Genomic DNA, 27,217 nt, shown 5'->3' with positions numbered 1-27,217 from the left:
TATAGTGTGAAAACATATTCTGCAATGTTTCAGTACCATTGAGCTTTATTAATACTTATTTCATGACATATGGTCTTTCTTAGTGAATATTCCTGTGCACTTGAAAAAAATGGATATTCTGCAGTTGTGGTGTGTTAGTCTGTAAAAGTTAATTTAATCAAGGTTTTTGCTAGTCTTACTCATGCTTTCTATATACATACTGATTATCTGACTACATATTCTCTCATTTATTGAGATAGATGTGTTAAAATTTCCAACTGTGTTTATAGATTTATCTGTTTCTCCTTTGATTATATCAGTTTTACTTCCTATGTTTTTAAACCCTATATTAGACACAGACATATTGTCTTTCCATGAATGGACCCTTCTCTTTATCCCTATTAGTACTCTTTGATGTGATGTCTACATTATCTGATATTAAATAGCAATGTCAGGTTTCTAATGCCTACTTATATCATTTTATATACATTTTATATCATTTTATTTTAACTTATATATAGCTTTATGTTTAAATATTTAAATTTTATCTCTAGTAGACAGCATATAATTGGATTTTGCATCTTTAAATAAGCTTAGGATTTATACCTTTTAACTAAAAATCAATAACTATTTATTGATATAGATTGAATTAGTTTACCTTTTGCTATGTTTTTCCTACTATTTTGTTCTTTTGTTTACCCTTTTCTGCCTTCTTTGTTACACATATTATTTAATATTATATTTTAATTTCTGTATTATATTCTTACCAACACCTATTATATTTATTCCAGAGTGACTAATTAAATAATTTTGATAGTCATCCTTAACATTACACAGTGTACTTAGAGTTAGTATTGTATTAATTCATATATTAGTGCCTTGCAATATTGTTAGTTCCATTTCCCCCACACCTGACCTTTTAGTATTGTCATATATTTTACATGACATACATAATAAACTGCAAAATACATTATAATTTTTGTATTACATGATCCATTTTTTAAAATTAATAAAATAAAGAAAAATAAAGGTAGTCTTTTGTATTTACCCACATATTTACCATTTCCAGTGTTCTTTATTCCTTCCAATGGATCTGAATTTCCACCTCGTGTTATTTTTTTTTTAATCTTAATGACTTCGTTTAGTATTTTGAGTTGTGTGTGTCAGTGTATAATGAATTCTCTCTTTTTATTTACCTGATTGTGTCTTTATTTCATCTTTTTTTAAAACAGCTGCAGTGAGGTAAGATTGAATATGTTAAGCTGCACATATTAAACACATTAGTTTAACTTTTGACATATATGTATATACCTATGATCTATGATATATGTTTTGACATATATGTGATCTATGATCACAATCAAGGTAATGAATGTATTCATCACTCTAAAACATTCCCTCAAGTTTCTGTGTAGTCCTTCACTCCTGCCTTCTCATCTTCAGACAGTGTTCTGCTTTCACTATAAATTAATTTTTATTGTCTACTATTTCATTTTCTAGTATTTTCTGGCATAATTTGTATTCTTTTCATTGTCTGACTTTATTTGGCTTGATTAATTCATGTTGTTGTATGTTTCACTTCATTTCTTTTTACTGATGAATGGTATTTCTTTATATGGATATATCACAAAATGTTTATCTGTTCACCTCCTGATGGACATTTGTGTTGTTTGTAGTTTTTTACATGAAAAATAAAGCTGCTGTGAACATTTTTACAAGTTTTTATATGAATATTGGTTTTCATTTATCTTGCATGAATACCTAGGAGTGGAATAATCTTGTCATATGGAAGATGTATGTTCAACTTTGCAAGAAACAGTCAAGTCAAACTGTTTCCCACAATGGTTTTACCGTTTTACATTCAAACAGAAGCATTTGAGGATTCCAGTTACTCCCCATTCTCAGCATCATTGAATATGATCAATCTTTTTAATTTTAGCCATTCTAATAAGTGTGGTGGCATTTCAATATAATTTTAATTTTAATTTCTTCAGTGATGTTTGATGTTGACCATTTTTTCAAGTGCCCTTTTACCATTTATACATCTTTTGTCAAGTGTCTGCTCAAGGCTTCTGCCCATTTAAAAAATGGGGTAATTGTTGTCTTTTTATTGAATTTACAGAGTTCATTATATATTTTTGATACAAATAAAATGTGTGACTGGCAAATACTTTCTTCCTGTCTGCAACATCTATTCATTCTGTTATCAGCATCTTTCAAAATGCAGATGTTCTTAATTTACCGATTTTTTACTCATGTGGTTTCTACTTTCTGTGTTCTAAGAAATATTGGCATAACTCAAGGTAACAAAGATTTTTCTGTTAACATTTTCTTCTGAAAGTTTTTTAGTGTTATTAGATTTTGCAGTTAGGACTATGGTACTTTCTAAGTTAATTATTGTATTTGGTGTCAGGTATGGATCAAAGTTCACACTTTTGCATATGAATATCCATTTGTTTCAGCACCATTTGTTTTAGGCTGAATTGCCTTTGCATTTTTTGACAATTAATTGACCATGTAAATGTATATCTATTTTTTAAACTATGTTCTCATCCATTTATCTATCTTGTTGATGCCAGTACCACACTGTCTTGATTACTTTAGCTTTATAATAAATAAGTCTTGAATTCAGGTAGTGTAGGGATTCCAATTATGTGCTTTTTCAAAATGATTTTGACTCTTTTAGGTTCTCATCATTTCCATGTACTATTTAGAAATAACTTAATTTCTATGAAAATGCCTGGGATTTTGATAAGGATTATGTTGTTCAGGTCTTCTATATCTTTACAGATTTTCTATGCATTGTACCCTATCAATTATAAATTAATATCTCCAACTGTAAATGTGGATTTATGTATTTCTCCTTGCAGCTCTGTTTTTGGTTTTTGTGTCGTGACTCTCTCTTTTTAGATATATGAACATTTAGATTGATAAACGCTTGCTGAAATGATCCCTTTATCATTATGAAATTGTACTAGTTATCCCTGGTTATATTTTCCTTTAAAACCTATACTGTCTGATAGTTAACATAGTTTTCATTTGATTGTATTAGCATGCTATATTATTTTCCACCTTTTTAGTTTTACTGTATTTGTGCCTCTGTATTTAAAGTGAATTTCTTGAGGGAAGCCTTCCTTTTTTATTCAATCTGACAGTCTCTTTTAATTGGGCTATTAGATTTATACCTAAGTACTCAATTATGAGGGAGAGAAAAGTGCTATTGTAATTGGGATTTTTAAAATTTCAAATTCCAAGTGTTCTTTACTCACTCTTCTATATTTATCTTTTATCTTAAATCTTTTATAAACTCCATTATTAGTTGTAGGAGATTTCAAAAATATACATAGATTCTTTGGAGTTTCTACATAAATGATCAGGTATACCTTTAGTTTTTTTTTTTTTTTCTTGCTTAATTGCACTGGCCAAGGCTTCCAGTACAATGTTGAATAGGACTGGCAAGAAAGGACATTTTTTTTCTTCCTCCCAATCTTATGGAGAAAGCATTCAGTCTCTCACCAAGTATCATATGAACTGTGGATTTTTCATAAATGGCCTCTATTAGGTTAAGGAAGTTTCTATTTATAGTTTGAGACACTTTATGAATAAATGATTAATTTAGTCAAACACTTTTTTGCATCTTTTGAGATGATGTAGTTTTTCTTATTTAGCATGTTAATATTGTGAATTACATGAATTGATGTTTGAATGTTGAATCAATCTCTTGTTCCTGGGATGAACCCCACTAGATTGAGATGTGTTTTTTAATATGTTGCTGGATTTATTTTGCTAATATTTTGGTGAGAATTTTGGAATCTATATTTTGGGGGGAAAGTGTTCTGTAGTTTTCTTCTTTCATAATGTGACCTTATAAAAATAATTGTGAAGAATACCCTTCTCTTCTATTTTCTGGAAGAGATTGTACAGAATTGGTATTATGTTTTCTTTAATATTTGGTGAAATTTGGCAGTGAAACTGTCTGAGCCTGGAGTTGTCTTTTTCAGAAGTTTTTATACTTTACATTTAATGTTAAAAATAGATACAGGAATATTCAGGTTATCATTTTTTATTGGGTGAGTTTTGGTAGTTTCTCTTTTTAAGGAATTTTTAAATTTCATTTAAGTTTTTGAGTTTATGGACATAGAGTTGTTTTAAGTATTCCCTTATTATAATTTTAATATCTGTGGGATCAGTAGCAAGGTTTTTTTTCATTCCTGTTATGGGTATTTTATGTTTTCCTTTTTTTTTTTCTTGGTCATCCTGGCTAAAAGTTTATTAATTTTGTTAACCATTTTAAAGAATCAGCTTTTGGTTCATAATTTCCTCTTTCTTTCTTTCTTTTTTTTTTTTGGATTTCTGTCTGATCTTTTTTCCTTCTATTTGCTTTAAGTTTAATATGCTTTTTTTTTACTTTAGTTTCTTCAAGGTAAAACTTCAATTACTGATTTCTCTCACCTTTCTTATTTTCTCACATAAGCAGTTACTGCTATAAATATCCTGCTAAGTACTGCTTAGTTGCATCCCACAAATTTTTATATGTTGTATTTTCAGTTTCAGTTAGTTCAAAATATTTTTAAATGTCCCTCTTTTTTAACCTATGGGTTATTTAGAAATATATTATTTAATTTCTGAATATTTGGGTACTTTCATATATATTTTATTATTGATTGCTAGTTTAATTTTGTTATGACTCAAGAATTTTGTAGAAATTTTACTCTTTTAAATTTAAGTCTTTTCTATAGGCCTGAATCTTTATGAATATTTCTTGTATGGTTGAGAAGAATGTGTATTGTGCTATGATTGTGTAGAATGTTTTATAAATGTCAGTTAAGTCAAGTTGGTTGATATGTATTGTTCAGGTCATCTATGTTCTTACTGATTTTTCTCTCTACTCATTCTATCAATTACTGAAAAGGAGGAGTTGAATTCTCCAAATTTGTCTATTCCTTTTAATCTATCAATGTTTGCCTCATATATTTAGGGGTCTGTTGTTCAGTGCATACACATTTAGGATTGTTATGTCTTTTTATTTTATATTTTTGTTGTTGTTGTTTTATAAACTTATTTATTTATTTTATTGGCTGTGTTGGGTCTTTTTTGCTGTGCACGGGCTTTCTTTTTAGTTGTGGTGAGCAGGGGCTAGTCTTCATTGTGGTGCTCGGGCTCCTCATTGCCTTGGCTTCTCTTGTTGCAGAGCATGGGCTCTAGGCGCATGGGCTTCAGTAGTTGCAGCACATGGGCTCAATAGTTGTGGCTCACGGGCTTAGTTGCTCTGTGGATTGTGAGATCTTCCTGGAGCAGGGATCGAACCCGTGTCCCCTGCATTGGCAGGCAGATTCTCAACCACTGCGCCACCTAGGAAGCCCTGTTATGGCTTCTTAGAACTGACTCCTATCACTATGTAATCTTGCTTTTTATCTATTATATTTCTTATTCTGAGTCTACTTTGTTTGAAATCAACATAAATAGTCCAAGTTTCTTTTGGTGTATCTTGCTCTATACTTTTACTCTTTAACCTATCTACATATCTGTATTTAATGTAGATTTCTTGTAGACATCACAGAGTGGAGTCTTGCTTTTCTAATCCAATCTGACAATCTCTGTATTTAACCAGTATATATAGACCATTCACATTAAAGTGATGATTATATTGTTGATTAAAATCTACTATGTTGCTACCATGTTTATTTGTTCTTTGTTTCTTTTTTTAAAAATCATTTTGACTTCTCAAGGTCTAATTGAGCATTTCTTATTATTCCATTTCATCTCCTTCATTGACTAATTATTTATACTTCTTAAAAGTTTTTTAGTGGTTTTCCTTGAGTTTACAATATATATTTTTAAATAAACTCAGCCCAACTTCAGTGATATACTTTCTTTCATATGGTTTAGGGGAAAAACTGAGCACTTGCTCATGTTTTTCATAGGGAGAAATCTTCAAAACCTAGCAGTAATTGTAACACAGTTGCTTCTCTAATTGAACTTCTGTACACCATTGATAGACTGCATATTTACTACTCATTACTGTTATTACAGTAGCTGCCAGTCAGAAGAACAGGAATCTATTTTAGGATTTTAAGGGAGTTAGAATTATGTCTTAGTAATTCTAATTATTTTAAAACTGACACTAGTGGGAAACTACCGCCAACAACCTCTGTGGGGATATTTTTCTGAATGTGTTTGGAGTAGCATATGGGAAAGTGACTTGAAAAGCAACTCAAAATTTATTAGTATCAACAAAGTGTTATTTCAGTTTTTTTTTTTTAGTTTTTGTTGCCAGTTTACATAATACTGGGTTTGATTTTGCATTGAAATTAAATATCCTCATTTTATTTTGGTTTCCAAAACAATGCTTTTTTTTTTTCCAGTTTCTCTATGACTATATTTAGCAACCTTTGCCAAAAGGAGCACAATCTGTGATTGACTGCTTTGAAGTCATGTACATTAGGCATGCAACATCAGCAAGAGCAGAGAGGTATGGCATGTTTTTCATTGTTGTGGGTTGCATCTAGAGTCAGACCAATCATTTTAATGACAGAAACTGAAGAAAAATGACCCTCAAATCAGCTTTTAGGAAATTATATTTAGTCATAGATGGGTGCTATTAATAATGCAGATTTTGGGTACCATTGTATTTAAGTGCTTTTGCTAACTGGGTGATAATCTTTAAAAATCTCTATGTAAGAGTTTGGCTACCTTGAATTTTAGTGCTCTTGCACAAAACTCATTTTTCTGTCACACTTCCGTCTTTCAAATTATCTTTTAAAAGTTTGCTCCTACACAAAGCAAAGCACCAGTTCATGAAATAGCATATCAGCAGGCAGCCAACACAGATGAGTGACTAAAGTTGAGGTAATAATTGCTTCATTAGATACTGGGTTTACAGGTAAAAGTAATATTTTATTTTAGTAGCAACATCTAATTCTATGGTATCTGTGTGAATTTAATAAATAGTGGTCCACTGTATTCAAATGATCATTTCAACACATAAGCATTTTAAAAATTATTGAGATATTTAAAAATTTCTTTGTACTAAACTTTTAAAATTTGGTGTGTATTTGGTGCTATAAAAAGTCTCAATTTGGGAGCTAAATTTTTTTTCAGACATTTAATATGTGTTTAGATTTCATAAAATTTATACTTAAAAGAGTAGTTTCATGTACCCAAATTGTGCTGAATATATTTAAAAGTCTTTCAGTAACTGAATTGACTATCAATAAATCATTTTTCTTGTATATTTTCATCTACTTTGACAAAATTTTTTTCAATGTTTTTAGAAGGATTGATTTGACTTTTAAGGAGAATATCAGTATAAAAATTACATATGTCCAAAGTGTATTTGAAAGCTCATGTTAACTTAGTAGTATCAATATCAAATTCAATTAGGGTTGAAAAGCAACTCAAAATTTATCAGTATCAACAAAGTATTCAATTTTCTTGTAGTTTTTGTAGCCACTTTACATAACACCTTATATTATACTTTATATAACACTGTTGTCACTACAAATGTTATAAATTTTTTTCTTATGCATTTAAATTAGCAGCTTTCTCTCTCTTCTTTGGTAGAAAAGCATGGTAATACTGTTTTAAAATTTGATTTTTGCCTTCAATGGAAAGCACAGATACTACACCAAATATAATACAAACCTCTAGACCAAAAGGTGAGATGTCCAATTTCTATAAATCAAAGCTTCAAATTAGAAAAAACATTTTTAAGTAATAAATGCAGTTTAAATTTCAGATCCACATAATTTGTACCAAGCTATTACAATATTGCACTGGATACTAGCCTAACAAATACATAAGATATAGCAATTATTTTCATGCAAATTCTTTTCCTGGATTTCTAGTATGTTATTTGTTCTCTTAAGGAGGTCTAATATATATTAAATGTTAGTTATATGACTAGTAGTATACTAATAAAGCATCATATCATATTTATCAAATGTGAGTTTTATAACAATCCTGAGAAGTAGATATTATTTACATTTTGTAGGTAAGGAAACTGATGCTTGGAGAGGTTAAGTAACTTGCTTTAAGTCACATAGTTTGTAAGTTGTGGAGCTGGGAGTTTTATAAACTCTGCATAATATCCTTTCAGGTGTAATGTCTGGCTCATTGTATAAGGCTCATGAAATCTGTAAGTCAAGCTTCTGGGGAGAAAATTTGGGTGGTGACCTTTGTGGTTGCCTGATTTCTCAGTTTTCTAGAAAAGATTTAAATGTCCTGGCTTCCCAGAATTTCGATACTCAAAACTCACATTCTGTAAACAAAATAAAATCCAAACCCTGAGAGGCTGAATGTTAAGTTATCCAAGCTTCTTAATCTCCCCATTAGTCCCCTTTCCCTCCCCCAAACCCAGCAACCTTTAAACATACTTTAAATAAATGTTAGTCTTGCAAGCATACTATTACATCAATTCAGACATCAGTTAACTTACAATATGTGATGAAGATCTCAAAATTGGGCTAAACAATACTATAAAGAAGACTTTAAAGAGGGAATTTGTGCTACAGAATATAGAGTAATTGGAAAAGCATGGATTTTGGAGTTAAGCAGGCCTGAATCTGAATCCTGACCACCAATTATACATTGTATATCCTTAGACAAGTTATTTAATTTTTCAGAGCCTCTGTTTTGTCATCTGAAAATGGTAATATTCCCTACCTCACAGAATTATTTAAGTAAGTAGTATTAATTGCTGCAATTTTAATAGTATTAACATCTCCTTTTATGTGTAGATAGATACCAAATGTGGTACCTTTTCAAGGTGATGTCTTTCATCCTAATTCTTGGAACTGCTCATGCTGCCTTTAGAAATCGAAGATCTGTGAACCCTGAAGCAAATATGAATATTGTAAGTTGCTAGGAAATAAATACTTAGCTGCTGAAATAACAGGGAATGCCACCCTTCAATTTTGAGGGTTTTATTTGAAAAGATCTACAGTCAAATTTATATCTCTGCATTCATGTATTTTGAATATGGGTCAACTAATATTCACCATCTATTATTTATAGTTTACAGTTTCCCCTTCTGCTTTATTCTGTGTCTGAAATGAAAATATACATAAATATATCCTTACCTGCCTGGGGGACTTAAAAATTCTCTCTGCTATATATGCATGTACACAACAAATTCCAGAAATAATCTTAGCTATATACATAGATATGTAAACATTTATGGATAAACATATTTTTAAATTGTATAAGGGTGAGTAAGTAAAACTATGATTAGTAGTCAGAAAAAAAAATTAATGCGTTAGTTCTTAAGATATCTCCTTGAAGGCAGGGATTTTATTTATTTATTTTTTTATTTATCTGTGAATCCCCTGATATGTAAGACAGATGCTTAGTAGATGCTCTATAAATATTTATTAGTGAATTAATCAGTTAATTAGTGAAAATAAAAACATATAGGCCTGAGATTGAGAGGAATACAAAGGTTCATTATTACATTAATAAGTTAGATTAATCAGGTTACATTAATTCACTAACAATCTTATTCTAAAAGGTTTGCTTTTTCTTTATCTAGAGCCAAATTATTTCCTACTGGGGCTACCCAGATGAAGAGTATGATATTACGACTGAAGATGGTTATATCCTTGGCCTTTACAGAATTCCTTATGGGAAGACAAAAAATAATAACAATTCAGGTAATGTTCAGTTCAAGATAAACCTGTGACCATCTGGGGCCTGAAGTTCTTAACTTTTCCATTTCTTCTCAGCTTAGGACAAGAAAAGGGTGAAAAGATTAAGTGGACAGTTAACTTCTCATACATATCTCTACATGTCCCAAGAAGAGAGTCTGAATCTCCTTTAGCTTCCTGTGCACAGAGTACTCCTCTCAAGTTTTCTTTGTGGATCACTATACTCATACATGTTGATTTTCTAGAATTTTCTTTGTTTAATGAGGGCTTAGAAATTCTCCAAAACACAGTAACATTATTCTGTAGGTTTGAAGCACAGCCGGTAAACGTTTCTTTCTTTGTTTTTATGGCTCTTTCCTCTAGTAATAGCAAAGAGATCAGTTTGGAGCCTCATGGCTCTTTACTCCAACAATAGGTACACTACTATCCGTAGAATGAGGTTCAAAAAACTGCACTAGAATTTGGCACTAGGGTTATAATTCTAGATGTGCCACTTATTAGCACAATATGTAACAGATTGTTTTTGCCTATTCATCTAATTGTTCAAATAAAAACCAGGGAATTTTTCTTTTCTCCTTAGATTTTTCTGCCTGAAAAGAATGTTTCCCATATTTTAGGACATCCTCTCAAGTTTTCATTATGAACAGTAAAGCAGTTTTCAGAGAAGATACATTAATTTGGAACAGCCTCAATCAATATAATTTTGGATCCTTATAGAGGTCACATCTACTAGGCAGAAAATGTTAACATAGATTTGACATGATTATAGTAATCGTTCCTTAGGGTATGACCTAATTTTCCAAATACTGTAATAAAAGATTTAAAGATAATTTTAAAATACACTAAGTGCCTTAGAGTTCTCTAGAAGTAGGCCTGGGACAGGGATTTGGTGCATGTGATTTATTGATTAGAATACTTTCATGAGAAAATCAGGGGAAGGAAGGGGAAGGAGCTAAGAAAGAATGTGAGTCTAGTTACAGTATGGTCTCAGAGGAGTTCATGGATCCCTGAATTGCACTGCAGAAGTGGTCCCACCTTGGAGTTAGGCAGCTAGCTCTTTTGCATTCCCGTATCAGTTAGTTACTGCCAGAAGGCTATACATAGAAAGAAGTATAATCTGGCTGAGGAAATTCCCATTTCCCTGGGGGCAGTTTCACAGAGAAAGGCGCAGTAGTGAACCCTTCAAAAGCACCAGTCACAACAGCTAGAAGAATGATTCAGCTGCTTAGTGAAGGAAATCTAGGTGGGGCACTAAAATAATCTAGTAGAGTGAACCCCTTGCACTACTCAGATCCATTTGTTTCTCACATTAAGTTTATTTCATCCAGGTACAGCTTTCCAGGGTTCTGGTAGATCAGAATTTGTGGGAAAACTTACAAGAGGAAAGTTGACAGGGGGGCAAATTAGGACATCAACTATTGCATCTGATCCTAAAGCCATATTTGGTATTCATACATTCCCACCTTCACTACCCACTGTACATTTCCCCTCCTCTTGGCTGTCTTCCCTGATATGGTAAGGCAGGCCTTTAGCCCTAAGGGCTACTATTTCCCTAAGAGGTCATAGTTGCCATGCTTAAGTATTTACAGTTAAAACAAGATATGGGAGTAACAAAAAAATACCACTGTGTATCACCTGAATACCAAATGTATTTTTCCCTGTCATCATTATATATCAGCAGCCCTACCTCCCTATGATGATCAAGGTCAGTTACTCTTTATCTCAGGGTCAGTATAGTAATTCCTTCCTTTGCCTCCAAGTCATCTAACATGAGGAGTCCAAAGTGACGAGGTGGCAGATACGGCTTTAAGTTTATTAGCATGTTTCCTGCATGCCATTGTGGAAATGTTTTCTCTCTGAGAACTAGGGCTTCTAGATGTACAATACCTAAAATTTCGAGGGTAAAAAGTATGAGTCACTGACTGAGTTACTGGGAGTGATAGTGAATGGGACCATTTCTAATATCACCCCTTTTTCTCTTACTCGTGTATTCTATTGATTAATCAGTAATATATTATGGCCATTTGTTTAAGGTGTTTAATGATTCCTGAAGGATAGCACCCATACTTATAGGATGTCATCTCCCAACTGGCATCTCCACTGAGTCTTTAAAGTGTTATTTCATTGTTCTATCAAGCTGACAGCCTCTTGATGGTATTTATGTGGTAGGACCAGTGGCCTTTATGGCTGTATACCAATGAGTGAATCTTCTTTGACCTGAGGTGAATTGCTTGATTCAAGGTAACGTTATGATGGGGTCCTACGTTGGCATATCAGGCACTCCATGAACTCCTGAGTAGTGGTACTGGCTTTGATCCTATGTGGAAGAAAAGGCAAATCATAGCAAAAGTGTGTATCAATCCTAGTCATAATGAGTTCTTGCCCTTTCTAGGAGAGAAAGGATCTGATGTACCCAACTTGTCTCCAAGTAGCCGGTTTGGTTTGCTTGAAGGATGGTACCATGTGAGATCTCGTTCGCTGGCGTGTCGGACATACTGCTCTGGCAGTAGCTGGATCTGCCTTCATGAGAGGGCCCAAATGATGGGTCTACGTGTTGCCTACATCTCTATTTTCATAGCTACTCCTTTTGTGAGCCCGTTGCACAGCACTGGGGGAGCTAAAAACAGTGTCCGGCTGCCATCTGTTTGTCAAGTCATCACATGCACTTGTTTGGTTAGTGTTCTCTGTGTAGTGCTCATTGCCGTTCCTGTCCCCTCCCCTTCCCCCACACAGACTGAGTATTGTTCTGGAGGTAGGTGGAGAAAAATCGAAGGAGAGCTTCATGCGCCTCCTGCATAGCTGCTGTTCCCTCTCACAAGTCTGCACCACAATGGACACTTTTCTAAGATTCTCTCCAGTCTTTTATTTGAGACTCACATAGAGTTCATGGGAAAGAACTTGCAAGAGAGGATGGACTTTCCCAATTTCTACTGAACCCAGAAGCTTCATACTGATGTGGACTGTGTACTTGATCTGCACTACATTCAGTTATTCTATCTGAGCTATTCTGATTGTGTCTCCCCCATAAAGAAGGGTTTATGTCTCCTGCCTCCCTGCAAGCACCTGTCTCTCCTCAGATTTGGGGCCAGCTTTTTGCTCTGTGACGTCAGCTCTCTGATGATTTTTTTTTAGTTATAAATTTGAACTCACTTCATTGTAAAGATGGGAGTGATACTTCTAGCTTAGTATATATTCCCAAATGGAAGCAGAAGTCATTCACTTCTGAGCTTTTATATTCTGCTGGTGTCCTCACCAGTGTATTTTTTTCAGGTTGGTAAATGGAATATCCTCCAGCCTCTCCTAAGGCACATAAATCAGATGGTGGGTGTTCTGGTCCTATTTAATAGTTTGAGCATATCTTCACCTAAGCCCTTTTATTCTTTCTTCCATAATCTGCTGTTGCAATTCTGGAATTTTCTAGCTTCCAAGAAATCTCGGCAGAATGTCAGAACTGACCCCTGGAACCATGACCCCTGGAACCATTGCCAGTGTGTTAAATCCTGTGTCATAGGAATGTGCCCTCATAGGAATAAACTCTCCCTTATCCACACCTATATAGATGTACATTTCCCTCTTTGATACAATACCCAGGCATACTCTTCCAATTCCCGATGTTACATGGGTATTAGCCAGATTTTGTAGCTCCTTTAGTGTATAATTCTCCTTTCCCTCAGCAGATCCAACACTTCTTCAGTTAAGCAGTTAATAGTTACTGATTCTGTTTCCAGGAAGGGATTGGGGGGGATCTTGAGTAGGAGAAGACTTGTTCTGAAAGTTCTAAGTCAGGATGGCATTATCCTCTAACAAAGAGGAGTGGGTCACTTCTGTAGTCTCATTGAGTTCAGGGAAGTCTGGGATTCAAGTTTCCGAAGCTCTTCTACCCAGATATTCTCATCTCAAGTCTGAGTCCTACTTCCCTATGAAGTCCCTGAGCATGGCATGGGTTCTTTCCAAGGCTGAAAATTCTACCTTGTACTATTCTTATAATTAAGTCCTGGCAATGATTTTCACCTCTGACTATAGAAAATGATTTTAGATGATGCCGAAGAGGTCTTATGTCTTTCATACTTTGCTTTGAATTGACTGCTCTGAGCCTATAATTTTTTTCTCTTCAAAACAGCATTGGCACTCAGCAATAGCTACCCAATTCCCCATCCCTCATAATTATGTTTCTTTTTTTTTTTTAATTTTATTTAGTTATTTATTATTTTTTGGGGGGGTACACCAAGTTCAATCATCTGTTTTTATACACATATCCCCGTATTCCCTCCCTCCCTTGACTCCCCTCCCACCCTCCCTCAAGTCCCCCCCACCCTCCCCATCCCAGTCCTCTAAGGCATCTTCCATCCTCGAGTTGAACTCCCTTTGTTATGCAACAACTTCCCACTGGCTATCTATTTTACAGTTGGTAGTATATATATGTCTGTGCTACTCTCTCACTTCGTCTCAGCTTCCCCTTCACCCCCCGACCCTCCCAAAACTCGAGTTCTCCAGTCCTTTCTCTGCACCTGCGTCCTTGTTCTTGTCACTGAGTTCATCAGTACCATTTTTAGATTCCATATATGTGAGTTAGCATACAATATTTGTCTTTCCCTTTCTGACTTACTTCACTCTGTATGACAGACTCTAGGTCTATCCACCTCATTACATATAGCTCCATCTCATCCCTTTTTATAGCTGAGTAATATTCCATTGTATATATATGCCACATCTTCTTTATCCATTCATTTGTTGATGGGCATTTCGGTTGCTTCCATGTCCTGGCTATTGTAAATAGTGCTGCAATAAACATTATGGTACAAGTTTCTTTTGGGATTATGGTTTTCTCTGGGTATGTGCCCAGTAGTGGGATTACTGGATCATATGGTAGTTCTATTTGTAGTTTTTTAAGGAACCTCCAAATTGTTTTCCATAGTGGCTGTACCAACTTACATTCCCACCAACAGTGCAGGAGAGTTCCCTTTTCTCTACACCCTCTCCAACATTTGTTGTTTCCAGATTTTGTGATGATGGCCATTCTGATTGGTGTGAGGTGATACCTCATTGTGGCTTTGACTTGCATTTCTCTGATGATGAGTGGTGTTGAGCATCTTTTCATGTGTTTGTTGGCCATCTGTATGTCTTCTTTGGACAAATGTCTATTTAGGTCTTCTGCCCATTTGTGGATTGGGTTATTTGCTTTTTTGGTATTAAGCTGCATGAGCTGCTTGTATATTTTGGAGGTTAATCCTTTGTCCGTTGTTTCATAGGCAACTATTTTTTCCCATTCTGAGTGCTGCCTTTTAGTCTTGTTTATGGTTTCATTCGCTGTGCAAAAGCTTTTAAGTTTCATGAGGTCCCATTTGTTTATTCTTGATTTTATTTCCATGATTCTAGGAGGTGGGTCACAAAGGATCTTGCTTTGATGGATGTCAGAGAGTGTTCTGCCTATGTGTTCCTCTAGGAGTTTTATAGTGACTGGCCTTACATGTAGGTCTTTAATCCATTTGGAGTTTATTTTTGTGTATGGTGTTAGGAAGTGTTCTAATTTCATTCTTTTACATGTTGCTGTCCAATTTTCCCAGCACCACTTATTGAAGAGGCTGTCTTTTTTCCATTGTATACTCGTGCCTCCTTTGTCAAAGATAAGGTGCCCATATGTGTTTGGGCTTACTTCTGAGTTCTCTATTCTATTCCATTGATCTTCCTTTCTATTTTTGTGCCAGTACCATACTGTCTTGATCACTATGGCCTTGTAGTATAGTTTGAAGTCAGGAAGCCTGTTTCCACCAACTCCATTTTTCCTTCTCAAGATTGCTTTGGCTATTCAGGGTCTTTTGCGTTTCCATACAAATCGTAAGATTTCTTGCTCTAGTTCTGTGAAAAATGCCATTGGTAATTTGATCGGGATTGCATTGAATCTGTAAATTGCTTTGGGTAGTACAGTCATTTTCACAATGTTGATTCTTCCAATCCAGGAACATGGTATGTCCCTCCATCTGTTTGTGTCATCTTTGATTTCTTTCATCAATGTCTTAAAGTTTTCTGCATACAGATCTTTTGCCTCCTTAGGCAGGTTTATTCCTAGGTATTTTATTCTTTTGGTTGCAATGGTGAATGGGAGAGTTTCCTTAATTTCTCTTTCTGCTCTTCCGTTGTTAGTGTATAGGAATGCAAGAGATTTCTGTGCATTAATTTTGTATCCTGCTACTTTACTAAACTCATCTTCTTTACCTCTTCACCATCAGAGATTCCATACAAGCCAGTCATCCCTTTCCTGTATCATCACAGGAAACGTGAATATTTTAGCCATTGGAGTGTTACAACATGCAAGGTTCTTTCAATACTCTGCCTACAATCAGTGATGTGGTCCTCATTGCCCGCCAACCAGTACTAATGATGATGATGTGGATTATGTGTGAATGGCAGTTTGGGGCTTAAAACAAAGTTACTAGTGAGTACACATGTTATTCAAAAGGTGCTGCGTCTCAGAAACCTTGGAAGTGTAAATTAAAGCTCTAGGAAGGCTGGTGATTAAAACAGTGGTTCTAATGATGAAACCTATATGAAATATGTCTGTGAAAAATGCGATTATAAAATTATTTTATGAAATGAAAAAGTGGGAAAATCATAGAAAGTATATTTTATGTAATATACTATTTAAAATGTATATGAGTATGCAAATGATTAGATATTTGAATATTCTATATCCTTAAAAATTTGTATATTTAAGTGTGACATGACCTAATTGCCCACTTGGTCATTTGAAAGAAATTCATTAGTGAACCGTATTAAATAACTCTGACATAAAATGGGGTTAAACTTAATAACTTACCTTATTTATACAATTTTTGAGATCTTCAAACTGTCACATATTAAAAGATTAAATTTGAGGTGAGGTACTCATGTAGACACTACAATACTTTAAAAGAAATTTTCTGCATTTTTTTCTAGCTCAGAGGCTTGTTGTATACTTGCAGCATGGTTTGCTCACATCTGCCAGCAGCTGGATTTCCAATCTTCCTAACAACAGCCTAGGCTTCCTTCTGGCAGATGCTGGTTATGATGTGTGGATGGGGAACAGCAGAGGGACTACCTGGTCCAGGAAACACTTGTACCTAAAAACAAATTCCAAAGAATTCTGGGCTTTCAGGTACAAGGAAAACCAAATAATGTTTTGCTTTATATTATAAGTGTATTAAAAAATTTTTTTCTTTTTGAATTAAATAAAATAATACCTAAGTCTTTTTCTCAACTCAGGGCTTTTAATAGGCCATCAAAATTTATATAAATTTTGCCTTGGAAATTAAAGAGTGCTTGTTTGATTTTGAGCTTGTTTCTCAGGTTTCAGCAGTAACCTTTATTGGACTACCCTACTCTTCCTTTAACGATTGTTTCACTCTAACCTATTATATTTAGTCTGCTTCACTGTATTTAGAATATGTAAGCACCCTCTTTATAAGACTGTCTTGTGACTATTTTACTTCCTTGGCTTAGTATTCTCACAGAAGTCTCTATTCAATAGATACATTATACTATAATATACAACGTATTGATAAGAGAGTTGAAAATGCATTAAATGTATTTACCTATTCATTATGTTCAAATGTTAATATAACATTAGTAGAAAGTACATTTTTATTTTCCTTTTTCTTTTGTAGTTTTGATGAGATGGCTAAATATGACCTTCCAGCCTCCATTGATTTCATTGTGAAGCAAACCCAACAGGAGGAAATATTTTATGTAGGCCATTCACAAGGCACTACCATTGGTATGGCAAGAAAGATTGTTGCTACTATTACTTAATTATGCTTTTAAAATTTGTAGATATACTTCTTAAGGATGTAGGTAAATTCCACATAATTTTCTCTAGTCACAAAGAATTGACTGTAAAAACAAGGTTTTGTTTGTGGTTTTGTTTGTTTACAATTGTATATAAGTTGGATATCCACCTTAAGGTCACAGTGAGCTCATAACTCACTGTGATTGTTTCACAAATAGAAATTTCATAATTTTTTTTAAATGAAGCATAGGGATTTATGAGTAAGAAACTTTAAAAGGATATTTATGTTTTTATATTTAGGGCAAATTAAACTTAAGAAATGCACAAAGTTTAAGAAAGCCTTCCTGTATTTAAAGATGACTAGAAAAGAACTTTCATCACCTTACCATACTAACGCTTCTACCTAATGAGTAAAACTTCACGTTCAGAAAAAAATTCCCTGAGACCTAACGTAATTTCCTTACATGGTATTGTAAGCCTGTTCACTCTCAATCTTTCTATTTTGAAAGTAGAAAAGTCCATTTTATACTAAATGCCAATATTAAATGAGTCTTTCCTAGGCTGAAGAGTATCATTTTCTTACAGGAATAGTCTACTTTCTACCAGAGAATGTGTGTTGAATAACAATCTCATCCCATTTCTCATAGATATTTTCACTGATGTTTATTAACCATGTGTGACTTTTAGTCTGAATTTTCAACAGCTGCTCAGTTGTCTGGAGCCAAGAATCCTAGAAAATAATTAAATAAGAAAAAAAATGGGTGATATGCCAGAGCTAATTGACTCATAATAAGATATAGAATTCTTTTCTTCTTTGACTTCTCAGAACCCAGGGAGAAAACAACCAATAAAAATAGAGATGTGCAGGTAGATAGCTTGATAAGATATCAAAAAAGGGAAAACTACTATTTGTCATATTAATTACTCTAAATTATCAATAAAATATAAAGTAGCATTTAGTGTTCTCCATACAAGAAGGCAAGGAAATTTTTAATTAAAAGTAAATATTAAAACAATTTGACATTTATTGAATTTCTCACCTAAAGTATAAGATTCATGTGTCTGAAAAATTCACTTACTTCATTTTCACCATTGCCAGTTATATAAATGTACAATATTATTTCTGATTTTTAAACTATGGTTTACAAAACTGATTAATTGCAGAGTAATCCTCATTTATGATATACATATTTGTTTTAGACCCTGATAATCAGCATTATGTTGTGATGAATATGCGTGTGTCATACTGGGTGATCAGTAAATGTTTGATAAATGAATTAAGAAATGAATGAGTAAATTAATTGTTCAGAGCTTATTGAACTTACTTGCCATTGTGTCATTTCTTACATACTAGTAATTGCTTAAGAGTAGTGTATTTATATCTTATTTTCTTTCAGCTTTCATAACATTTTCCACAATACCAAAGATAGCTGAAAGAATCAAAATATTTTTTGCCTTAGCACCAGTTTTTTCCATTAAATACTCAAAAAGTCCTTTAATTAAAATGGCATACAACTGGAAGTCAGTGATCAAGGTATGTTATTCCTTTCCTTTTTGTAGTTGATAATCCAAAATAATAATGATTCTCTGCTTTCAAAATAAAAGGTCTTGGCTATGTTTGTGCAGTCATGTGTATGATGTGAATTTTTTTGGCTTTATTTCCCTTTGTTTCTACAGAGGGATAGAATTTTACTTATGATACTTTGGGACAACTCATTATGAAAGAAAATCCATTAATCAAATCATCTCTACATCCTGCTCCCAAGTTTTGTCCCTTAATTTAAATGTTTTAAACTGTGAGATAATGTATTTGGTTGTAAACATAGAGAACTCATCACATCAATTTTTGATTGATTGTTTTAGTCTTCCAAATATGAATAAAGTAAATTTATTTTACAGTTTTTTTCTGGCAGCAAAGAATTCTTAGCTCATACCTCCTTTAAAAGATTTGTTGGTTCAAAGCTGTGTCCACTGAAGATTTTTGGTAAGATTTGCCATGATATCTTGCTTATGATATCTGGATTTGACCTGAAGAACTTAAATATGGTGAGAACAAGTTGTATTTGAAATGTATTTTGTCAATTTTTAGAAAGCATCTCTTAATAGTGCTTATTTTATGCCTTGTGTATCATTTTATGTTTTATCCATTTATATTTGTAAATTCTTAGCCTTTCTGATTGTGTGACTATACCAACATTATGGAACTAATTTGTATTAGCATGCTGGGATTATTTTGCTTCTTTTTTGTCTTGATCTCTGTAAAGAACAGAGAGCAGCTGCAGTGATAGATATCTTTATTAGTCTTTGCTATTAGATATTAGTTTCCTGAGGTTTCACATATTTAGGTTGTGTTCTATTTACTTGTCTTCCATAACTCCTCCTTTATATCCTGGTACCTAATGCTTTTTCCCTTCTTTGTTGATCCTTCCGTAATTAGAATTAGTGCCTTCCAATTAACTTACATGCTTCTGGCATTCATCAGACTTCCTGGAGTGGGAAACTGTTTTGGTACTAAAACTGTTACCAAGGCCATTTGTATTGATTGTATAGAGATTCTCTTGAAGTAGGCATTCATTCTAAGTTTTTTTCAGCACATTAAGTGAAAAATCCAGATTTGGTAAAAAGCGATTGTGGCATTTGGACTAGTTGGCTGGTTCTTGCACCTGAACCTTTTAAGAAAGTTCTCAATGAGAACCAATTTATTTAGTCAAAGAAAAAGAGGTGTTCTCTTAATTCCCAAACACATTTCGTACCACAAGGATATATTGATTTTATTCAACCTCAAGAAGATCTTATGTGAGTCTCAGCGGGCTAAATAGACAATTACATACATTTGAAAGAAACACTTCATAATAGAAGAAATGAACTCCATTCTCTCCCTTTTCCCAAAAGATGTGAGCAGCATACTTTCTGTCATAGATGGTAAAAAAAAAGAAAGAAAAGACTTCTCATATTCTTCTGTCCATCCAGTGTAATATACCTACCATGGAATGACTAGAAGAGTCATACATACAAACTTTATTTCTGCTTGCCTTTTTTATTTATTCTGTGTTTTGGGCAGTGTATTTAGCCATTGATGTATTTACTGTAATTATAGTGTATTTGAGAACTCTTTTTTTGTGTGTGAACTATTAGGAAAACTTATATTCTGGCTTCTTAGCCTTTAAATTCGTGAGTCTCCTTTCTGGGACAAAAGTTTGACAGTGTCATAGATTGTAATATGATTGTGTACTAAGTTATCTAGGATTAGGGAAAGTTTTAAGTGAAAAATTTCACACAGTGTGTATGGAAACAATAAGAGTGATAGTATAGTTCAGTTTGGTGCAATCCTCTTGAGCCTATCAAGATCTATGGGAAGGTAGGATCTGATCTGGCATTTCTTTCCTGTAGGCAGTATGAAAAACCAGAAGAGAATCTTGCAGTATCTAGAACCAGGCCAAAGTCACTCAGAGAACTGAAGGGAAGCTGTCATGCAAGGAAGAACAGGTAGTAATTTGGAAAATGTGTGATCAAACAATCCAGACTTTGTCTAGTTTTTGTAATTCAGCTTATCAATTATTTCTTTCATGGATTGTGCCTTTGGTGCTGGATCTGAAAAGTCATTGCCACACCCAAGGTCATCTAGGTTTTTTTCCTATGTTATCTTTTAGACGTTTTATAGTTTTGCATTTCCCATTTAGGCCTGTGATCCATTTTGAGTTAATTTTTGTGAAGAATATAAGGTCTGTGTCTAGATTCTTTTTTTTTTTTTGATATGTGAATGTCCAGTTGTTCCAACACCATTTGCTGAAGAGACTATCATTTTTCTGTTGCATTGTCTTTGCTCTTTTGTCAAAGATCAGTTGACTATACTTATAGGGTCTGTTTCTGTGCTCTCTATTATGCTCTATTTATCTATTAGTCTATTCTTTCACCAGTACCACACTGTCTTGATTACTGTAGCTTTGTAACAAGTTTTGAGGTTGTGTTGTGTCAGTCCTCCAATTTTTCCCCTTTAATACTCTGTTGGCTATTTGGGGTCTTTTGTCTCTCCATATTAACTTTGGAAGCAGTTTGTCATATCCTTAAAATAACTTGCTGAGATTTTGGTAGGGATTACATTGACCTTATGTGTCTTGTTCACTGATTTAGGTTCCCAGGGAGTACGTAGGGAATGCAAACCTAGGTTACAGATTGACGTGAGCACTGCTGTATTTCTGATTCAGCTTCACTTTGAGTTGTGTAGAACTTTGGGACCCCAGTTTATTATGGAAGGAATAAATCTCCCAACTGTCCTCAGCAAGCCCTGAGCTGATTTTTGCTTTCCTTAACTAGCTAAGTTCTTAAAATGAAACTTCAGATTTTCTGGGATTGGCAGATAAACTTAAGGGAAAAGTAGCTTCAGTACTTTGCTTTTCTCTTGGGGTTCTTTGTCTTTACTCTTCCATTTGTCCTGGTAATTTCTTTCTATCTTTTCAGTTCTTTAGTGCTTTCAAAAGATGTGTGTGTGTGTGTGTTACATCACTTTTGATTTTCAGTATTGGGTAATGGACCTCATAACTTAGGAATCCAACAATAGCTTCTACATTAATGCAAAATTTATATTTAATAAGTACATTTATGTATTTAATTTAAGTATAATTTTATGTTTTATTAACATTATTTATTAGAAATTAAATTTCCTTGAAATTTTTAAATTTAATAAATGTCAAAGATTGTTTTCTCTGGTTAGACTAAGAATAAAAATAATTTTTTAACCCCTCAGAGTCGTGTGGATGTGTATATGTCACAAAACCCAGCAGGAACATCTGTTCAAAATATGCTCCACTGGAGTCAGGTATAAATTTTAAAGTGCATTTTAATAAAATTTTGTTTACACTTCTCACAGTTTATCTCATCATTCTAGAGATCAGGCTGTTGCCATAGAGTGATAAATTTCAAAGGATAAAATGAAATTATTAAAAATTTGTATGATTCTTTAAAGTTTATAATATATGCTAATAATATAATCTATTAGATCCTCTAAATTTAAGCAATGATCAGAGCAATACAGTTATTTTTATTTTACAAATGAGAAAATGTTCATTCAGAACAGTAGACAAGGGATCATCTAGGCCATTATTTAACTTACCCAAACATTTACAACTATTTCTTTTTTTTTTTTGGCACACGGGCTTAGTTGCTCCGCGGCATGTGGGATCTTCCTGGAGCTGGGATCGAACCCGTGACCTCTGCATTGGCAGGCGGATTCTTAACCACTGCGCCACCTAGGAAACCCTACAACTATTTCTTTAAAAAAAAAAAAAACAAGCAAACAAAAAAACTGAGACTAGAATAGAGGTCTCTCAGTGCCTACTCTTTCACTAGACTACACTTCCTCCTCTGTTAAGTTGTGAATTCCATGAGGACCATGAGCAAGTTTTGTTCACTTCTCTATTTGTGAGGCTAAGAGTTCGTGGCATATAGTAGATACTTAAGAATATTTGTTGAATGAATATTGATGAAGCAAAAAATGCAATGTGAATACCATATTAATGTTGAGAGCCAAGATAATATGGAAAGAACACTATGCCTGCGATTAAAATACCAACATTGAATTCTTTCTCTGAACCTTACTGCCCGTGTGACACTGAGCAAGATTATTTAATCTTTATGAATTCAGTTTCCTTAATTTTAAAAATAGAATTAATAATAAAGCTCTGACCTAACAAAAATACTATGAGAATTAAATAGGATGATGATTATGAGTATTCTTTAAAGTTAATAAACACTAGATACTTTAAAGTGTTATTAATATTGGTTAAGGGCTTACTTAAATTTTAAAGTTTAAATTTACTAAGTAATTGTTTTGAGGTAAATTATTTAAAAAATTTATTACAACTTACGTTTAGGTTTAGTTTATTTCTGGTGAAGCTATGCCAGGGAAATCTAAACAGCCTTTGCATTTATTCACACATTGAAACAATATTTATTGGGCAGCTAGTATGTGCCCTATACTGTTCTATGCTTATGGTATATATCAGTGAACAAAATAAATATCTGCCTTAAGCTTACTTTCTAATATGAGATATACAGACAGTAAACAATAAGCATAACAAATAAGTAAATTATTAAAATATTAGATAGTGATAGAAGCTATGGAAAATGGCAGGAAAAGAGCAGGAAGAAAGTTTAGGGATTCTGGTTAGTGGGTTCCCCTTTTGAACAGAGAGGTTAGGACGAGCCTCAGTGATGGTAACATGTGAGAAGATTTAAAGGAGATGAGAAAAGTTAGCAATGTGAACATCTGGGGGAAGAGCATCCAGATGGAGGTAATAGCCAGTGGAAAGCCCTTAGTCAGGAGCATTTCTGATAGGCACAGCTAAGAGGGCAATGTGGCTGACTTGAGTGATTCAGGAAGCGAGTAGTAGGAAAAGGGGACAGAAAAGTAAGAGGGAGTCAGAAAGGAACCTTTATGCCATTGTAAGGACTTTGGCATTCTGTATCAAGTGGGTAGCCACTGCAGGTTTTTGAGCAGGGAGGTGACTTAACATGATTTACATTTTTAAAGGAATACTTTGGCTGCTGTGAGTAGACTATAGTGGGACAAGAGCAGAAGCAATGAGAAAGTTAGGAGATTATTGCAGTAATCTAAAAAAAAAAGACTTGATAGCTTGCACTGATATATTCCCAGTAGAAATGGTAAAAAATGTTAGATTATGAATATACATGTATATCATGAAAATGGAGCCAACAAAATTTAATCATGGATTCCATGAGAGGTAAGAGAAAAGAGTCTTGGATGATTCCAAAGTTTTTGGCCTAAGTAATGAAAAGATGAAAGTACTATTAAAAGAGACAGAGAGATTTGATGGTGGGAGGGGTTTAGAGGAAAGATAAGATGTCCTGTTTTGGAGATGTTGTTTTAAACATCTAAGTGGTGAATTTGAATAAGAAGTTGTGTATAGAAGTCTAGAACTCAGAGAGACTTATAAAAGAAGATACACACTTTGAATATGGATAACATTTAAAGCCAAGAGACGGGATGAGAACACAAATAGAGTGACTATAGATAGAAAAGAAAAGAGGAGTGAAGATTGAGTACTGAGACATGAAAAGATTAAGAGGTCAGGCAGCAGAGACTGAATATGACAAGGAAACTTAAAAGGAGCACTGAGTGAAAAAATAGAGATCAAGAAATTATGTTATTCTAGAAACTAAGTGAAGAGAAGATCTCAAGGATAAGGGAATAAACAACTAGTCAAGTGCTGCTCATAGATAACATGAGAAAACGTCTCAGAAATGACCAAAGTTTACAGATGTCAAGGTCATAAATAACCTTGACCAGGTTTGGTGGAAGGAAAGAACTGCAGGGAAAGATGTGCATTCTCATAGAAAATCAGATTGACAATCAGAGAAGAGTTTTAAGCTATAGCTTGATGACCATATTATAGTTGATAGAGTTTTAGGAGTTGGGGAGTGTTGGGAGGAGATAAAATAGTGTATAAGTGGAAACTTAAAAAGTTTATAGTACCAGAGAAGGTGGGTAACCTGAGAGGCTTAACCTTCTTGAAATAAAAACATAATAGGGGGAAAAAAATGGACATAATCAGATTAGACCTAATAGGCTCAAAGCAGGCTGTGGTGGTGAAGCTGCAAATGTTAAGGGGTGAAGAAAGGGATGGCTTCTGGGGCATGCTCTTGAGCCTTGTTATTTGAAACGAGAATTTTTAGGGCAGTGTCATCTTAGTCCTAGTGCACTTAGTCCTAGACACTCACTTTTGACCTCTGTTGACACAGTTGAGTATTTCTGGGGAGGTCTAATGTTACTCCAAACACATAGGCGCCCTTTAATAAGGTGAAAGGCCGTGGGAAGATGTGCATTTATATGAAGATGGGAGAAATATAGTCAGCAGATTCCCTTGCCCCCCACCTCCTAGCTCTTCCATTTCTTACGCTATGTATAGGAAGAGAGAAACAAAGAAGCCCACCTACACATATATCAGCAGACAGTACAGAAGGGCCTTCTGTGCAGTGCATACCTAACTTGTATCAGCTGCCACTGTAATGAACAAATGAGTATAATCTTACTTTTAAATTTTTCTTTCAGCTTTTTAATTCTAGTCACTTGAAAGCTTTTGACTGGGGCAGTCCTGTTCTGAACTTGGTTCATTTTAATCAGGTACATAATTATGTATAAACTAAAAACTATCTCCCTGATCAGTTGAGATAATTATTGCTGTAAAGACTCATCTGTAAAGCCCAAAAGTACAACAATACAGTGAGAAGGACTAGTAGGTGAAGATCATGTTGATTTGGATCCATATTTTCATTTCCAACCAAAGTGGCTTTTTGATATTTTTTATGTATTTTAACAACAAATATCTTAGATAAGTCTAGACAAGTTGACAAGCGATAGAATAATTCATCATCCCTCAAGAGGAAAAATACTGTGTTTATAATATGCATAGCTCTGTGCTTGGTTAAATAAGAAATAAAAAGCAGAATATAGTTCTTGACCCTAAAACTATTTATTGTGTTTGGGAAGATAAGACAAACACATACAATAATTAGGAAAAAGTAGAAGTTAATGAGAAGATGGTAAAAATTGTCTGCACATGATGACTAATGTGTTGAAGTACTAGAACTCAAGTCTATCTACTTCAAACTTTCTGCTTTTCCACCATATTTTTCTACCTTGGCTAAACTACAATGCCTAATATAGTTTGCTTGTGTAAAATTTTGAAGTAAAACATAAAGATCAAATTCAATAAAATCATATTTGACCTTGACTGCCAATATTTATCATTTACTGATAAACATATTGATAGTTATACAAGCCAAAGATTTTGATTAAATACTTTAATTCTTTATAAATAAAACTGAAATTGTCTCCATGGAATGACTGAATACTCTGGATCAGAACAAACTCACTAGTTTTAATTTGTATCTGATTTATTTCTAAGTAAAAACTATAATAAACAATTTTTCATACCATTGCTTCCTTAATAACAGTTATTTTAGATTAAGCTTATTTTTGAATTGTATTTTAAATTATCATTTAAATAGTTAGTAAATAACACCTTCTGTGTATTATTCCCTGTGAAAACTCTTATTTTTACTTATTTGTATTTAGACAACTTCTCCATTGTACAATGTGAGAAACATGAACGTGCCAACTGCAACTTGGAATGGTGAGAGTGACTTGTTGGCTGATCCTGAAGATGTTAAAATTTTACTTTCTGAAATCACAAACCATATTTACCATAAAACTATTTCTTACTATAATCACATAGACTTTTTGTTTGGATTAGATGTATACCATCAAGTTTATCGTGAAATCATTGATCTTATCCAAGGCACTCCATAAAGAACCATGGTATTCTGTGTGGAAGGACCCATATACTTTGTTAAAATCTATTTTTTATTACTACGTACATTTTTCCAGTTATTTAAATAAAGTCTGGAATGTTATCCTATTTTTTGCATTGTCCCTAGTTTTTCCATTCATTAAATCAGTGGTATTTATTATATCAGGGTAATGGCAGATTATAACTCAACCCAGAGCAGTCTGTTGAGTTTTTTTTTTTTTTTTTTTTTTTTGGCACACGGGCTTAGTTGCTCCGCGGCATGTGGGATCTTCCTAGAGCTGGGATCGAACCCGTGACCTCTGCATTGGCAGGCAGATTCTTAACCACTGCGCCACCTAGGAAGCCCTGTTGAGTTTTTAAGTAGAAAATAAATAACTAAAAACAGAAACAATAATCTTAAATATTTTCAATTGCAAAAGATAGATTTTTGAGAAAGGTGGGGTTTTTTTGTTCAAAGAAATATGAGCATATATGACATTTTAGAAATGAGTTTGGAAGAATAC

The 27,217-nt window shown here is 33.7% G+C and overlaps 1 protein-coding gene across 1 annotated transcript in view; it reads left to right on the top strand.

Moving 5' to 3' along the window:
- Positions 1–26,763, top strand: part of LIPJ (lipase family member J) — a 36,805-nt gene extending 10,042 nt beyond the window's left edge. The window contains exons 2-11 of the mRNA XM_057736666.1: positions 6,345–6,451; positions 8,718–8,833; positions 9,509–9,629; positions 16,557–16,755; positions 17,264–17,373; positions 18,783–18,919; positions 19,285–19,431; positions 22,130–22,201; positions 25,454–25,525; positions 26,480–26,763. Of these exons, the coding sequence (XP_057592649.1) occupies positions 6,427–6,451; positions 8,718–8,833; positions 9,509–9,629; positions 16,557–16,755; positions 17,264–17,373; positions 18,783–18,919; positions 19,285–19,431; positions 22,130–22,201; positions 25,454–25,525; positions 26,480–26,713 (1,233 nt within the window). The 5' untranslated portion in view covers positions 6,345–6,426 and the 3' untranslated portion in view covers positions 26,714–26,763. The remainder of the gene's footprint in view (positions 1–6,344; positions 6,452–8,717; positions 8,834–9,508; positions 9,630–16,556; positions 16,756–17,263; positions 17,374–18,782; positions 18,920–19,284; positions 19,432–22,129; positions 22,202–25,453; positions 25,526–26,479) is intronic.
- Positions 26,764–27,217: the final 454 nt, after the last annotated feature.

Source organism: Hippopotamus amphibius, chromosome 5 (assembly GCF_030028045.1).
Source record: "Hippopotamus amphibius kiboko isolate mHipAmp2 chromosome 5, mHipAmp2.hap2, whole genome shotgun sequence".
Classification (NCBI taxonomy): domain Eukaryota; kingdom Metazoa; phylum Chordata; class Mammalia; order Artiodactyla; family Hippopotamidae; genus Hippopotamus; species Hippopotamus amphibius.
Note: the sequence above shows the minus strand (reverse complement) of the source record. Positions and strands in the feature narration are given on the sequence as shown.